General features: G+C 43.6%; 1 protein-coding gene across 1 annotated transcript in view; it reads right to left on the bottom strand.

Moving 5' to 3' along the window:
* The window catches only part of LOC146185624 (B-cell receptor CD22-like), a 256,315-nt gene that overhangs the window by 84,184 nt on the left and 157,694 nt on the right, over positions 1-14,437 (bottom strand). Inside the window, exons 3-4 of the mRNA XM_084606536.1 lie at positions 4,621-4,947; positions 3,423-3,740 (exon numbers count right to left, since the gene is read on the bottom strand). Of these exons, the coding sequence (XP_084462662.1) occupies positions 3,423-3,740; positions 4,621-4,947 (645 nt within the window). The remainder of the gene's footprint in view (positions 1-3,422; positions 3,741-4,620; positions 4,948-14,437) is intronic.

The raw sequence follows: 14,437 nt of genomic DNA, 5'->3' as shown, positions 1-14,437 counted from the left end.
GAAATGATTTTCAACTTCTTTCGGTACGTGTAACTGCAGCCCTCTAGGCGCTGATCATTCGACTAAGCCCTTTGGGCCTCCATCAAAGATGAGCAGCCAGCTGTAGTTATATGTAATGAAAGAAGTCGGTAATGACCTCAAAGTTTACTCTTTAGAGGATCTACCGGAGAACAAGCATACTTAATGCAATAACCGCCGTACTTAGAGTAGCGCGTAGGAATAACGTTGAGCGATACAGACTGTCCGATATATTTTCCGTTGAGATACGTGGTACATCTCTCAGCTATTTTGTTGCACTTCAGCTAATGTCAATTTATGAGTCTGCGGCCAGCGGAGCTTAGTTATCGACTTGATCATCTTACAGTAAAGTGAGAATTATTCGTGTTGGAGCATAAATAACTAGGCAACTTAAGTCCCTTGCACACTTAGTGAACAACAAATGGTAAATAATACATAGGCGATGGAAATTGAGTAAAATACTTGCACCATGTTGCGCAAAAATAGAAAGACGAATTTCAATTCTTTAATTCATGCTGAAACCTCTTTATCAAGGGCGGCACACCACCTCTTGAGTGAGACGTCTGATAGGACAAGGGCGCCTAGGAACAAAACACCATCATAGTTATATTGCGACCACGTGTATGGTCACAACAGCACGCTTCCTTCCTAACAGGTACGTTAAATAGGGTGCCCTAGCTGGTGAAAATAGATCTACTCTTCAGGGCATTTAGGGCAAAGAAGGACTCTGCGCTTATAATATTGTTACGTGCTTAGTAGGCGTACTAAGCACGTAACAATACATAATAGCACCAATGATTCTTTCCAAAATTTTACTATCTTAGCACATCTTCAAACCAGAACGCGTCAGTGATCAAGCATTTCAAGCAGAAACAACGTCCGACAAGTTCCTCTAATCTTTCATGATCCAGTAGACTTCAAGATAAAAATGAACAAAACAGCCAGATTACTGGAAGCATGCTGCAAAATGAAATTTATGTTGTCTTTTTTTCAGGCTTGTAAGAAGTCTGTCCGGATAAAAATATTATTTTAGACGCATTAGACAACGGATTTCTTTGTTATCAGGAAAAAGAAAGGAAGCAAAACATTTGTACAAAAATCTAATTGATATTAATTTCGCCCATACCCAACGGCGTCAGTTTACGCTTTTACTTGCCTTACGATGAGTTTATTTTTTAAAACGCGATTTAGGTAATCATTTATTCGTTTCAAGGCACCTAAGCGCCACGACAGTATGTCTTTTTAAAACCTTCTCTTCCATGTTGTTTTAGTCCAGTCCTCCTCCGTCATACTGCTTTTCCGCTGTCGTGAGCAGCAGCAGCCTCATTAGAGCCTATTTTCTCCCTAAAGTGAGCTTCGTCTTTAATGCAAGGAGCAGTAATTTAGTAAGTATGTCTATTATTAATACTGCTTATTGCTCTGGAAGGAAAAAGAAGCTGATTGATGAACTCGTTTATATATATTCTTTTTCGGGACCTGTAAGGGCGTTTTTCCAGCGAAAAAACGCTAATTATGTCGTAGCATTTTGTGTAACGATGACAGCATGCAGGTTCAAACATTATCCCTATTCCTAGGAAGCGCTCAACCTTCCATCTTTATTTCTTCGTCTTGTTTTTGTGGCACGTTTGTTTTTGTGTGAAAAAGAAAAACTTTTTATATTAGCCCTTGAACGAGCTTGCGGACCGTTTCTTAGCGCTAGTGAAAAATATTAATGAAGATGACGACCAGCCTACTTTCCTTCCTTAAGAGTAATAACTTCGCATGCATGGTTACTTGCGTAGATGAAAGATCCTTTATTATTTTTTTTTTACTTATGTTCCCATCAGACTAATCCCCGGAACCTGTTTCATGGTCGACTTAATTCCGTCGAATAATTTACTTTAAAAGTACTAATATTTTCTTGGGCCTATAGAACACAGTGGATCCTCTGAAAGCAATTACTCCAGAAAACTGCTGTGAATACTTACAGCGTTCACAAACACTGTACGTTTGTTTTATTTTTTGCGAAGTTTTGCCAAATATTACTAGACAATAAAAAATAAAACCACACGTATTCGACAAAAATAAATTCGACTTGGGCATGCTATTAGAAATTTCTATGAAATTTACCCCTTTTTTGTCCCCACAAAGTGGACCGGAACTGCAATAGCCACCCTCTCGCTTCAACGAACAGATAGTATTATACAGCAGCAATTGCCAAGTAAAGCGTGAAAATTTTATAAATCAATTTTAATGCTTTTATCCCATCATTTTGGACAACGATTAAACTAATGCTAACTTTTTGTCACAAACACTAAAAATGAGGAGCTCACAGCTTAACAAAGGCCGATTTTGTTCCCCTAGAATTCGTTCGCAAGCACGAAATTATTGGAACGAATTCACCAAATAACAAATTATGCCAGTGTTTAGGTGGGGTTTAACACTGTATCTATCCTTTGCTATATACTGCCCGAAGGTCTGTAATTTAACAAAACGGAACTATTATAGTAGATTCTTGTCCGACAAACGAGTGACATCGTTTGCAGGCACTCTTCCTGAGTTATGAATCAAGCAAACTGATGTGGCTAGCATCAGCAGTCTACACGAGCATAGCGGATCACGTTTTGCAGAAGGGTCTCTCTGCAGGCCTCCGAGTTACTGATCTATCTGGCACACTTATATTTGTGAATCAGTTTCTCGAAATTTCTCATTTTAACCGGATCTCACCCAAGCCCTAAATGCGTCTGACAAAGCCAGCATTAAACCTGATGGTTTTCAGTCTTTTTCGGGAGCATGCAGCTTCCTCACTGCTTCTCTTCATGCTGTTCTAAATTTAAGCCCCAGATTATCATTGTTCAGGTCTCCTTCTGCTGGGCCCGGTGTAGTGCCTCAATGCTTCTATGAATTCAGTTATCAAGAAAGCGACACTTGCAAAGTTATTCCTTTCTTTCAACCATGCTTAAGTAAAAGAGAATACGAGTGCTTTAGCACAAAACAGAGTTTCTATGAGCTGTTGGCAAAGGGCAATTGAAAGTTGAAAGTTTTCATAAAAAAATGTCGATGCAGTTCTTTGAAAGCTGTGGGATGAGCCATGTGACAACTGAGTGAACCAATAATCAACCGCGGTTGATTTCCTAAGAAGGCCTTACATCACTCTACGCAAAATCGTGCAGGAATTCTGACTCAGCCCTTCGAAACATAACTGCTGATGCAGGAAATTCTGCGAACGTGCCACATAAGGATACGTTAGTTGAACCAGAGAGTCTGGTGCACATCATGCTTATACATCAGAAGAAGAAAAAAAAAAAGGACAGGCACAAGGTTCTGCCCATCTCTCCTGTTTCCGTATTTTTGCGGCGCTGATCTTTAAATAAAATCGTGCTGAACGATTAGAATGAATGTCAGTCATAACAGATTGAACTCACAGAGCACTTCTAGCCGGACGGCCTGCAGCAATGGTGCTTCCGTCCTGTTTTTGAGGACCTGGTTTGTACCCTTGCAGAAGAACTCCGCTTGGTGGTCGTACAGGCTGGCGACGAACACCAGTGTGCTGGCGGTACGGTATGTGCCATCACTCATCAGGTCTTCGGCAGATGGAGGCTGTGGCCGCACCAGCTCGGACCGGTTGTACCACGTGATATTCGCAGCTGGCCGCGCGCCCTCCACGATGCATGTCAGGGACACCATTTCGCCAGCCACTACAGGATGATTGGGTCCACGAAGACGGAGTGCGAGAGGCCGAACTGCGTACGGGAGATTCCACGGACTGTTTAATGTTTTGGACAAATAGTGACGGCAAAGCAAGAGCGCATTCATGCTTAGTTGGTGTTTAGACGATAGGATGTTCGTATCAACTGACGCTAGCGCGCTGAACGTACAGCCTTTGTCAATAGTGTAGAGTCCATGGGGTCTGCTCTTGAGCCGTGTAGTGGCACTGATTTAGCATTGGTGGAGGCCCTTCTCATTGTAGACGGCAGGACAAAAAATTTCTTATCGAGATATTCGGAACACTGGAAATGCATTACAAGTTGCACGAAGTGGCTCAGAAGCAGACTCCCTGGGCTTTACGTTTTTGTCAAAGACTGTACTGCAGTCTCCTGAGTACGGTGCTTATCTCCCTTTTTATTTCTACTTACCATAGCCATTACAATCTTTTTTTTTTCGGCGGCAAATGCACTAGGGTCATAACTTGGGAAGCTCCTGGATGAAGATAGGTTGTATAAATTTTAACGCTATCACTTTGCCCTCCCATTTATGTTGTACATACCAGATTAGATTTCAGAACAAAAACAGCGAGTCATCTGCGTACTGCGTGGCATCAGTGCACGTTAAGAACCGCCATGTAGCCAAACATTTGTAGGCCTCCACTACTGCACCCCGCACAACATGAGTCGCTTTGAAATGTCAAGCCTCGAAAGCTAAACCAAGCCTAGCCAGGATAAACATTACCAAGTAAACCGAGATTTTATTTCTTTCACGAGAAGCGTGTGAACAAACAAACAAAAACATTTCAATGTCAACAAGATGTCTCCTTCTAAGACGTATTGGAATTCACACATATGCATAGAGAGAACCTGCAATGCATGATCCCGAAGTTATTGTAAAAGATAGTGTGCTCCGTACCATGCACGTCCAGTTGGACCCATTTGACGACTGGCGCAGGCGTAGCCTTGGTAATCACGACGCACTCTAGTCGCGCTCCAAGATCCCATCGCGACAACACGAAGCGGGCTGTGGACGTGACATCGTGAATACCACGCAGATGAGGCGTGACCGACGTCTTCACTGGCAGCTGGGCGGAGGCGTTGCGCCATAGCACCTGAGGCGCTGGACGGCCGCCCGACGAGGCGCAGTCCAAAACCACAGTAGTGCCTTCCAGGTAAGGGCCAAGAAGAGAGCCGTTCGCCAGGCGGCGCCCGTCCATCTTAATCACGGGCTCCTTGGGCGTCACTGCAGCGAGAATAGATGCGAGCATTGTTAATGACAATGGCACCGGGGAACAGAGGATCACCAGTGGTGCGGACAGAGGGACTTGTCTCCTAAACGGTTCTCCTTCTCCACAAATAAATCCATTTAGTTCCCCGCCGAGGTGGCGCAGTGGGTACGGCGCTCGACTACTGTTCCCAAGGACGCGGGATCGAATGCCGGCCTCGGCGACCGCTTTTCGATGGAGGCTAAAAGCAATGTGCCCGTGTTCTGTGCGATGTCGGTGCACGTTAAAGAATCCCAGGTGGTCGAAATTTGCGGAGTCCTCCACTACGGCGTCTCTCATAGCCTGAGTTGCTTTGGGACGTTAAACCCCACAAACCAAACCAAACCAAATCCATTTAGTCGGTACCACATTCATGACCTGTGCTTCCGGAGTGCATATTGCGCTGTAGTGCCCCCCCCCCCCCCCCTCCTCCGCCATTTCTCCTGCCCTAAAAAATGAAATCGTTGCAAAAGAAAAAATCTGCACAACCTTGTTATGTATCTGTTGCCATATGTGATTCGAGGCAGGCATTTTCGATGCCCTCATGGTAGCGTGAGCTGCCTATTCTAAGCTTTAAGGGGGCTTCTCTGGTGAAACCGGTCAAGCATAAGGGGAGAGAATAAAGCCCCATATAATTAGCCCGCTCGAGCTCTTAGGCTCTGCGTATGAGCGATGGTATTTTCCAATCACCTACGGTGCTTGCCCATAGCCTTGTTTGCGAACGTGGCTCTATAACAGTTCTAAATGAATCCTAAAACGGAGCAAAGGAAACTGGGCGTTTTCTTGTGTTCTCACCCATTCCCACAAATAGAAAAATATTTTTGCGCTTGAGCACAACAAAAGATAGCGATTGTCTTCTATGAATTCCTGAGGTATCGAAGGCACTCTGCCCTCGTAACTGATGAGCCCAAATATATACAGAAGTACAGTATACAAGCAGCATACAGCTGTAGGCATGATTCCAATTCACGCAAAAGCGCGCAGGTCATTTTTATGGCTGCCGCACCATAGGCAGTGAGGCCACTATCACACTCTGATAATGCACGTCTTAAACAGTAACTTTCTTGCGCTGTGCCTCGCAGTCGTCGTGACTTGCACCTACAAGGCAGCTTCGAATGCATTGCAGTATTCGATGGGGCCAACGTACACATACTAGAACATGGGGAAGCCGTGCCAGTTCGCAAGCTATATCGAATTTTCGGAGGATCTACGTATAGCTGGTGGAGAAGAAGCAGGAATAGAGAGCAAACTTTGCAAGCCATCTGCGCACGAGGCCTACATTCGGAGCCTTCTACCACTACGCAAACGTCGGCGGAAAACTTCATTGAGATCACTCATGGTTCATACGCTAAGAAGCTTAGCTGTGGGCATTTCTTTTTTTCTGACCTAATTGAGTTGTACCTCTGCCATCGGTTACTGCTACATGGAACATCGTGTTTAACTACTCGTAGCTCTGTATTCCAGAACCTCTGGCATGCATGATGACTATCAATCGAAAAATAGCGGGTACGAAAACGAAAGATTTAAACCAATCGGCGATACGATAGCCCGGAACTGTAAAGCTTGCAGGTAACGACACTGACCGATCAGGCACAGGGAATGAAGCACTGACAAATTTAGTGAGTCTCATCGAAGGCTCTTGAAGTCTAGGATATCTGTTGGAATGGTTTGGAAAGGTTGCAATTTGTGCTAACACCGCCCAACCCTACCTTTCCCCTTCTGCTATGTTGCGCGGCACTGAACACTAAAAGTCACGGCGTGAAGTTATAATTTTAGTACCCTGTTTGACTTTCTGTGGCAGTCGGAAAAAATATAATTGCAGAGTGGTAAGAATTCTACATATCAGATTATGTAAGTAGGAGAAATCCTGTAGGTTACACCCTCTTTCAGTTACTACGTGTTCGATCCTGCTGGGTAACAGACGGTGCTATTTGTTGAATGTTTCATGAGAACCAGAAGACTGCTCGTTGTCTGGCTTTTATAAACCAGCATAATCGAGCCTAGACCGTGTGTCCCACAAGCGTGTTTCATCTGCAGTCGAAAAATTTGTGACGCTCTTTGTTTTAGTGCTAGGCTATGCTTTCCAGCTAACTTGAGCCAATTGATAAAAATTTAAGTGTAAGCCAGAGACGAGAAAATCAGCTGCACATTGTTAGCTACCATGGTGCGCGCCTCATGCAATCACCTGTTACGAAAATAATAATATTTGGTTAATATTATATGCATAAATCGAGGAACCATTATTCCTTTAATTTGCGAATTCGATGTGAGGGAAGCCTTCCGTGTATCCTTTTGTTTACAGCTGCGATGAAAACCCGTGATACAGAATATTGCATCTTGAATATCCCATTAAATTGCCACGATCATGCTTCTTTCTACAGTAAATTTCGCGTACAACATCCCCCGCGAGCGCGCCTGCATTGGCCCATGCAATGGAACGGTAGACCTACTAGCAATGGTCAGTCGGAGTGCTCTTTTGGTGGTACAGGGTGCAGCGAGCGTGTCGCACTTTGCCTGGCAGACAAATACGGCTATGTTGTAGGGCTATCAGTAAGATTAACTTTACTTGTTGAAATAAAACAAGTATGTACATATGCACGCCTGTTCTTGCTTGACTATGCAGTGACAGGAGCCACGGCTGATCCACTGGGTTGTTACTGCTCCCAACAGTTTATAGCACGTGATCGAATAGGTCAATTCCAGTAGCGATACAAGCCTCACATAGTTTCAGAAGCGCGGGATCTGTGCGTCGAATCTGTGCTCCAATGTGTCACTTACCAATCACCCTTGACGTAAGCCAAAAAATAATAATCCTGTCTCCCCTGTAATAAAAATCCTGTCACCATTCGGATACCCGGCCGAGCGCTTTAACCAACTGCGCAACACCAGGGATCGTAAAACGCACGTCCTAGTTTTCCTTGGCTACCGTGACGATGATAGTAGTAATGACAATGACGCTGCAATTAGTGATAACGACAATGATGACAGTAGCAATGATAATGATGGTGCATTTAGATGATAATAATAACGAGAGCAAGCGTGATGCACCGTGTGCACCAGCCACGGTCCGGCTTTCGCATTTCTATAGTATAGATTCCACAGAGCTTCTTAATATTTTTTTTTTCACGTCTAGCGGAGTAGAAATTATAGAACTCATGCCTCGTTCTTACCGCAACTCCACAAAAAGTATTCCAAGGATGTCATGTCAAGTGACCCGGTTGGCAAATTCACGAATCCTAGTCGTTCTATGAACTCCAACGGAAACGCAGCTTCGAGCCATGTCCGAGCTTTACAGCTTAAACGTAGCAGCCTAAACATGCGGTCTAAACAGCGCAGCGTAAACGCGTCTCAGCTGCTTGTGCCCGGTTTAACCTCCACGATAATTCGAGCTCGTTTGAGTTGTCTGACCTAAAATATCATCATGCTCGACCACGCATCGACATAGAGAGCGCACAACCATTTGCGAAAACTTTGAAAGTGCTACTTTATAATATCACTAGTTAGCTGTGCTCAACAATGTGTAATATTTTTTCCGTACGTCGCGGGCTTTCTATGGAGATGGGAAATATTTAGGACTGCAGTGCTGATTTTACATATATAAATGCGCACCTGGCAGAGGTACTTCGGCAAGTGGGCAAGCATATCATGAGGGTTACGGTATTCAAATCGTAAAAACAGCCGCTGCACCGTCAGGAAACGCTGGCATGCAGTTTGGCCAAATTGCGCAGCACTGTACATGAAGCTTTCTTTAACGCAAATATGGACGTTTCTGACAGTGTTTTTAAACTATTCCGATGTTATCGATTATCGGACAGCAATACTTAATAGTGTAGGTAGTAATACTAATAAACTGGCTCATGAGTTACCAACCAAAAAGCTGCGTGAGGTGTGGAAAGTGGCCGCTGGCACTGCAAAAATAAAATTAGTTTTGGTTTAGCTCTGGTTAACCCTAGTTGCATTGCAAAAGCAACAGCTTTTGCCTCCTAAATTATTCTCCTATCCCGCCCTATCAATGTAAGGTGCTACATTAATGAGGACACTTACGCTCATCCTTTAAGGGTACGACCCGAGAGCGTAAGTTACCAGCCCACATATAAAGTCACGCTTCAACCAAGCCGTATGGACGTGCCTGCGTGTCATAAGGGTCGCTAGAATGCAAACTGTTCTGGTAGGCTGATTTTTGAGAACACCCTCCCATATGAAAGGAGCGACAAGAGTTGGCAGCTCTTGCCCGCTGCATAGGGACAACTGAATTCAAATGTCATGGCAGGCTGATTTTTTTATGAGGAGACTGTAGTTACGCCTCTTCACGGCGTAGCTGCGGCCACCCGAGGTCTCGCTTTGGCTGTCGTATTAACAAAACGTTTCGCTCATCTACCGCTAATAACTCATATTTTAGTTCTTGACTCGCGTTTGCTGGAACCCCAGTATGAGCCTTGGAACGCATACGAAACAATGTTTAGTTGTCTGTTTTTTGTTCACATAGCACAATGACACTTTTGTTCATAGCTTTCACAATATTGTTTCGATATTCGTTTCGTCTCTACGCTATACTTGTAATAAAATATTGCATTTATATCAGACCTTCGCGTCCTCAATGCTTGCTGCTCCTCCTCCCAAACCTCTGCACCATCTCTTTCAACGCCAGACAAATTTTCCCTCATATTCCGTTTCATGCGCTACTCACATTTCCCTTCACGTAAGATAAGAGCTCACTAAAAGGGGAAAGGCACACAGGCTAGCAACAGAAATGAAAAGGCTTAGCACGGTTAGGTCGCCTTGATTAAAAGCAGCCTTGCGCAAACGTTTCAAGCTTTTCCATAGCTTTTGTCTCGTAGCTCACCAAAGAAAAGCCCCCCCTCCCCCCTCCCCTCTCGTATTTTTGTTCTCTCTTTTACTGCCCCTGTGCATCTTGTGAAACAGAGATTGCTATTTCTTTTCCATGGCCCGAACATATACGGTCAATCTAATTGCTTCATCTGGTTTTGAAATTCCACCCCGTTTCTAGGCACACTTAGAAAGCCGTTGCTGGCGAGACTCAATATTTGAAACCCTCTTTAAGTTATGAATGCGAGAGAAAGCAATATTAAACAGAACTTCCTATTTAACCTATCTTTAAGTGCAGCCGTCGACCCAAGTTTTGCCGTTGCTTTTCAGGGCTCCCTGTCGAACAATACTCGAATGTTTGTGAGCTGTTACATACCACCTTTGCCTCTTGTACTGTGTCGCATAAAGCCATAGACGGGCACTTGATAACTATAAATGCACAAATAGAGCGTCTAATTTATCCAGCTGCGAGGTTATGATTAACTATGGTCAGGAGTTAAAATATGCATGTTTTCGCTTTATGACTAATTATAAAGCATTCAAATTTGGGGCAGAAGTAGAAGGTCTGGGCTGCGACTGAAAAGAGACTGCGCTGTTGAGCACCACTGAGGAGTTTCGCTTTGTTCGGTGCATAATAAATATTGTTATTCCTGATTTATATGCTAGAATAATAAATCAGATATTACTCACTGTGGCATAAACGTCCTTTTTTCTTATATATGTTATCATGCGCTTAACAAATCTGCCTTATGCGTACTCTAATTTTCGTTCTCAAGATTCACTACTGAGCCGCTCTTTGTAGCGCCATATCACGCTGGCATTGAAAGCCGAATTGTTTAAAGGTTAATAAAACTTCAATTATTTCAAAACTTCAATTTCAAAAACTTCAAAACTTTATAAACTTCAATGCTGACTTCTGCTATCCTTGATGGCCTCTGTAAGTGAAACTGCAAATAAACATCAACACAAACAACGTTCGAGCAATCAAATAAGCAAAGAATAAACTGAAAATAGGCTGTGCAAATTAGAGCGGAAAGGAAATTCACTCGGCGGCCTAGCTGCCATCGTTGTTATGGTACGGCACACAATCTCGAAAATGAGGATTCGGATGCGCCTCACGACTTCGTTCAGTGCGCGTCTCTTGAAACGATCGCTAAAATGAGGTCGCTGCTAAGGAATCTTATCAAACAATGCAGTTGGCTGTCCTAGTGGGTATACAAAAAGAACCCTGCAACGTTGCAAGTGCGCAGTACGTCCCCGCCCGGAACATAAATTGGATTCCGAGTGATTTTTCTTATCCATGTCATTTCTGTTGAAACTGGGATTTCTCTTCGCGACATCTAATACGACTGCATTGTGCAGAACTCAATGTTTTCAGCGGTAGAATACACGACGTTTTATTTCTATACGGTTCACAGGCTGCCCAGCTCCCGATACTTTCCGAACAGCCATGAGAGACTTAGATTCTATTTGAACGTCAATACCATCACCACAAAATCCTAAGTTTGCAGGGCGCTGGCTAAATGTCCTGCAATATTTTAGGTCAAGCCCGTTAGGCGCTCAATATAGCATTTATTGATGGCCTAGAACAAACATTGGCCACTTTTGGAGTGGGGAGGGGAGGGGGGGGGGGGGTATAATTTGGCATGGTTTTCTTCGGCTGTCCAAAGAAAACTGGCCTTACTGTGAATTTTGCATGCACTTTTTTTCGCTTGGGAGAGCGTGCACAACAACCAGCGTTCTCAAATTCATGCAGAGCGTGTGTCATTTAATTATTCCATTGAGCCAATGGAAAGAACAGAGAATACAGATTAAAAAAATCAACTTCTTTATAGTACTCAGAAAAGCACACTGCACATTTTTAGGTGCGCCAGAAACACGACATGAGCGCGGTAACTATAGCGCATGATACGGTGAGCGTGAAATCATTTAAATAAAATTCTACAAATTAAAGCAACAAAACGAGATTTTAGCTGAAGAAGGGCAAGAGCTAATGAACGAAGTAGGTGTATTTCGATGGCCAATGAAATCTTACCTGGAATGGTTATGGCCTAATCCAGCGTTTCTTCTGAAGTACACGAAATGTTTTCTTATATTGATTACATCTCAGTCCTACGCTTTAGTTAAATTGATGCTGATGCCACAGAGTTGATCAGCAGTTTCCTCGTCACAACGCCTGGCTTTCATATGTGTATCCTGGAACTTAATTTCGCTATAAGGCTATAAAGGTTATAAGAGGTGAGAGTGTTAATTTACTGTCTTTTACAGGGATTTTGGGGTAAGAGCTTATTGCAATTACATAAGTGAGCTGATCTAGCGTAAATCCTGTGGCGTGTAAATATTTGGCCAACCCTGCACCTATGCCTTTCTTGTATGAGTATGCATAAATTATTTGAAGTTGCAGATTTATTTTATTTCAGAGGAGCAAAAAAACATATCCGACACCAATGCGAGGAAGTAAAAGACAAAGGTAACGGATGCATAATTCGGTAGTTCGACGTAGACACTTTGCAAGCAAATAGAATTTAGCTACCGGAGTTATTCGAATCTTGGCCAACAAGTTTCTTAAGTAAACAGGATAAGAAATTTGCATGTAATCTTTGATTCGAGGTTTTATAAAAAAATATTCTTAGCACATGATGCAAACTAATCTAAATTAAAAAAAAAAAACGGCATCCAATTGACACTTCTAGAAGGCTCTATAATAAGGCAAAAACTTTACACGTTACTACACTTAGTCGTTGTAATTAGCACTAATGTCGCGTGTCAGATGCTGAGCGTCCGCCTTCGTCCTCAGTTGATGCTGTGGGCGCCTGACCAGCGCAGTAAAAGATGCTCTCGTCAAAGCTGGTGAAGACACCGAAAGTATAGGGAGCTCTCATGAATCGATGCATACTGGGTAATCCGCCATGATGTTGTCGTTGGAAGCAGACGACGCAGCAATTCACTGCCACGCTATAGCCTCGTCTACATGGTCGCGTAGTGCGCGCAGACGGTACTGGTGCGATCGAACAGACCGACTGCGGGTTCCTCACAGTTCCAAAAATACGTCTGTATGAATGCGAGAGGGCAAATCATCCCTCAAGCGACGCCGACACGAATGGCTCGCATGGGCCAATTCACACGGAGATCGAAGACAATCTGGGAAAGTATCTAACTAGTCTCCAGAACTAGAAGTCATGAATGTCGGCGATGTCGGCGGGCGGCCACAGGTCCAGACGCATGGGGCAGTCAGGCGTCCGCGCCGCACTGCTCTGCATTTATTCATAGCGCGCCCGATTTTTCGGACACAGTGTCAACGCGTACGTTCCTCACTGATACCTTGCACATAAGGGCAGCGCACTAAAAGCAGCGTGTCTGCTCGGTGGATCGTCCAAAACGACAAGGCACTCGCTCCATTCAGCCTGCTGGGCATGCCCGCCGTAAGTCTGCTGCCAGCGACAGCATCATGGAGAATTACCCAGCATGCATCATTTCGTGCATGCTCCCTTTTACACAGAGGTGTGACAGAGCAGGTACAAAAATTCTAGATACCATCAATAACCCTTTTAGGGATAATATGCGAGACTGTAATGAGGGCTAGCTCAGTGAGGCACTTGAGCTAACTCGAACAGATAGCATAGATCTCCCGTACCTAGGATTACAGTAACCAGCTAGAATGTTGAAACCTGGAATGACATCACTGAAGGATTGGTTCTACACGTGTCTTAAAATGACTGCATTTCGAATGCAATTCATGGAACAGATGTTTGTGACTGCATTTCGAATGCAATAAATTGAATCGATGTTTGTTCACTTTCTGAGGAGAAACTGGTAACACGGACAAGGACTACGATGCCGGCTAAGCGTGGCTAAATTTGGGGCAGTTTAATGCCAAATTTGTTATGCAGATGTTGTCATTCTCAGTTTTTGCATTTTGCGGTCGGCTGACATCAGAACAGCATTTTTTTTTTTTCCTGACCGTTAAGATAAAGTGTCGGCTTAGAATAAGGCTTGCCTAGATTCGATAAATACATTACCACAAGTTTACTAGTGCACGCTAGAAATTGAAACCGGTTTATTGAGACTCGTGGGGTAAAATATGCTACTTTAAAAGTACCAGCATCTTACACAGATTGAAAATTTCTTTTTACTGAACGTGATGAGCAGGTATTCATCGAATTTAGTCCAGTTCTTTGTCCGCTAGGAGCTTTTAGACGAGATATCAAGAAGTAGTGCCGTGTGCAGGTCACATTCTTTTAATTTAAAGGCTGCAGTTTAATCCCAGTTGTCTATTTTCATTAAGTCATTAATTGAAATTCCACGGTGAAGCAAAAAAGCAAATGATTTTGAACAGAAAAAATTCGACTGCCTCCGTTTTTGCTTTAAGCTTCCTGACATTCTGAATAAGAAAAATTTTCTTTATTATTCAGCGTTCCAGGTTGTCACGTCGTGTAAGCTATGCCCATTGTGCGTTCCTATTCTCTCATCTACTTGAAGAGAATTGCTACGTATACTCGCCATAAAATTGTAAAAACGTGTGCAGAACGTCTAAATGTAGGTCTACGGGAGCATATGTTGTGCTTACTTTGTTAGAAATGCCTTCGTTCGTTCGCTGAAAATATTTCTCCATTTTATACTTCTTCTTTGTGCGGGAAGCGA

This window comes from Amblyomma maculatum, chromosome 6 (assembly GCF_055883805.1).
Source record: "Amblyomma maculatum isolate TAMU_Amacu chromosome 6, ASM5588380v1, whole genome shotgun sequence".
Lineage (NCBI taxonomy): Eukaryota > Metazoa > Arthropoda > Arachnida > Ixodida > Ixodidae > Amblyomma > Amblyomma maculatum.
The sequence above is the reverse complement of the archived record's forward strand: the minus strand, read 5'-3'. Positions and strand labels throughout refer to the sequence as shown.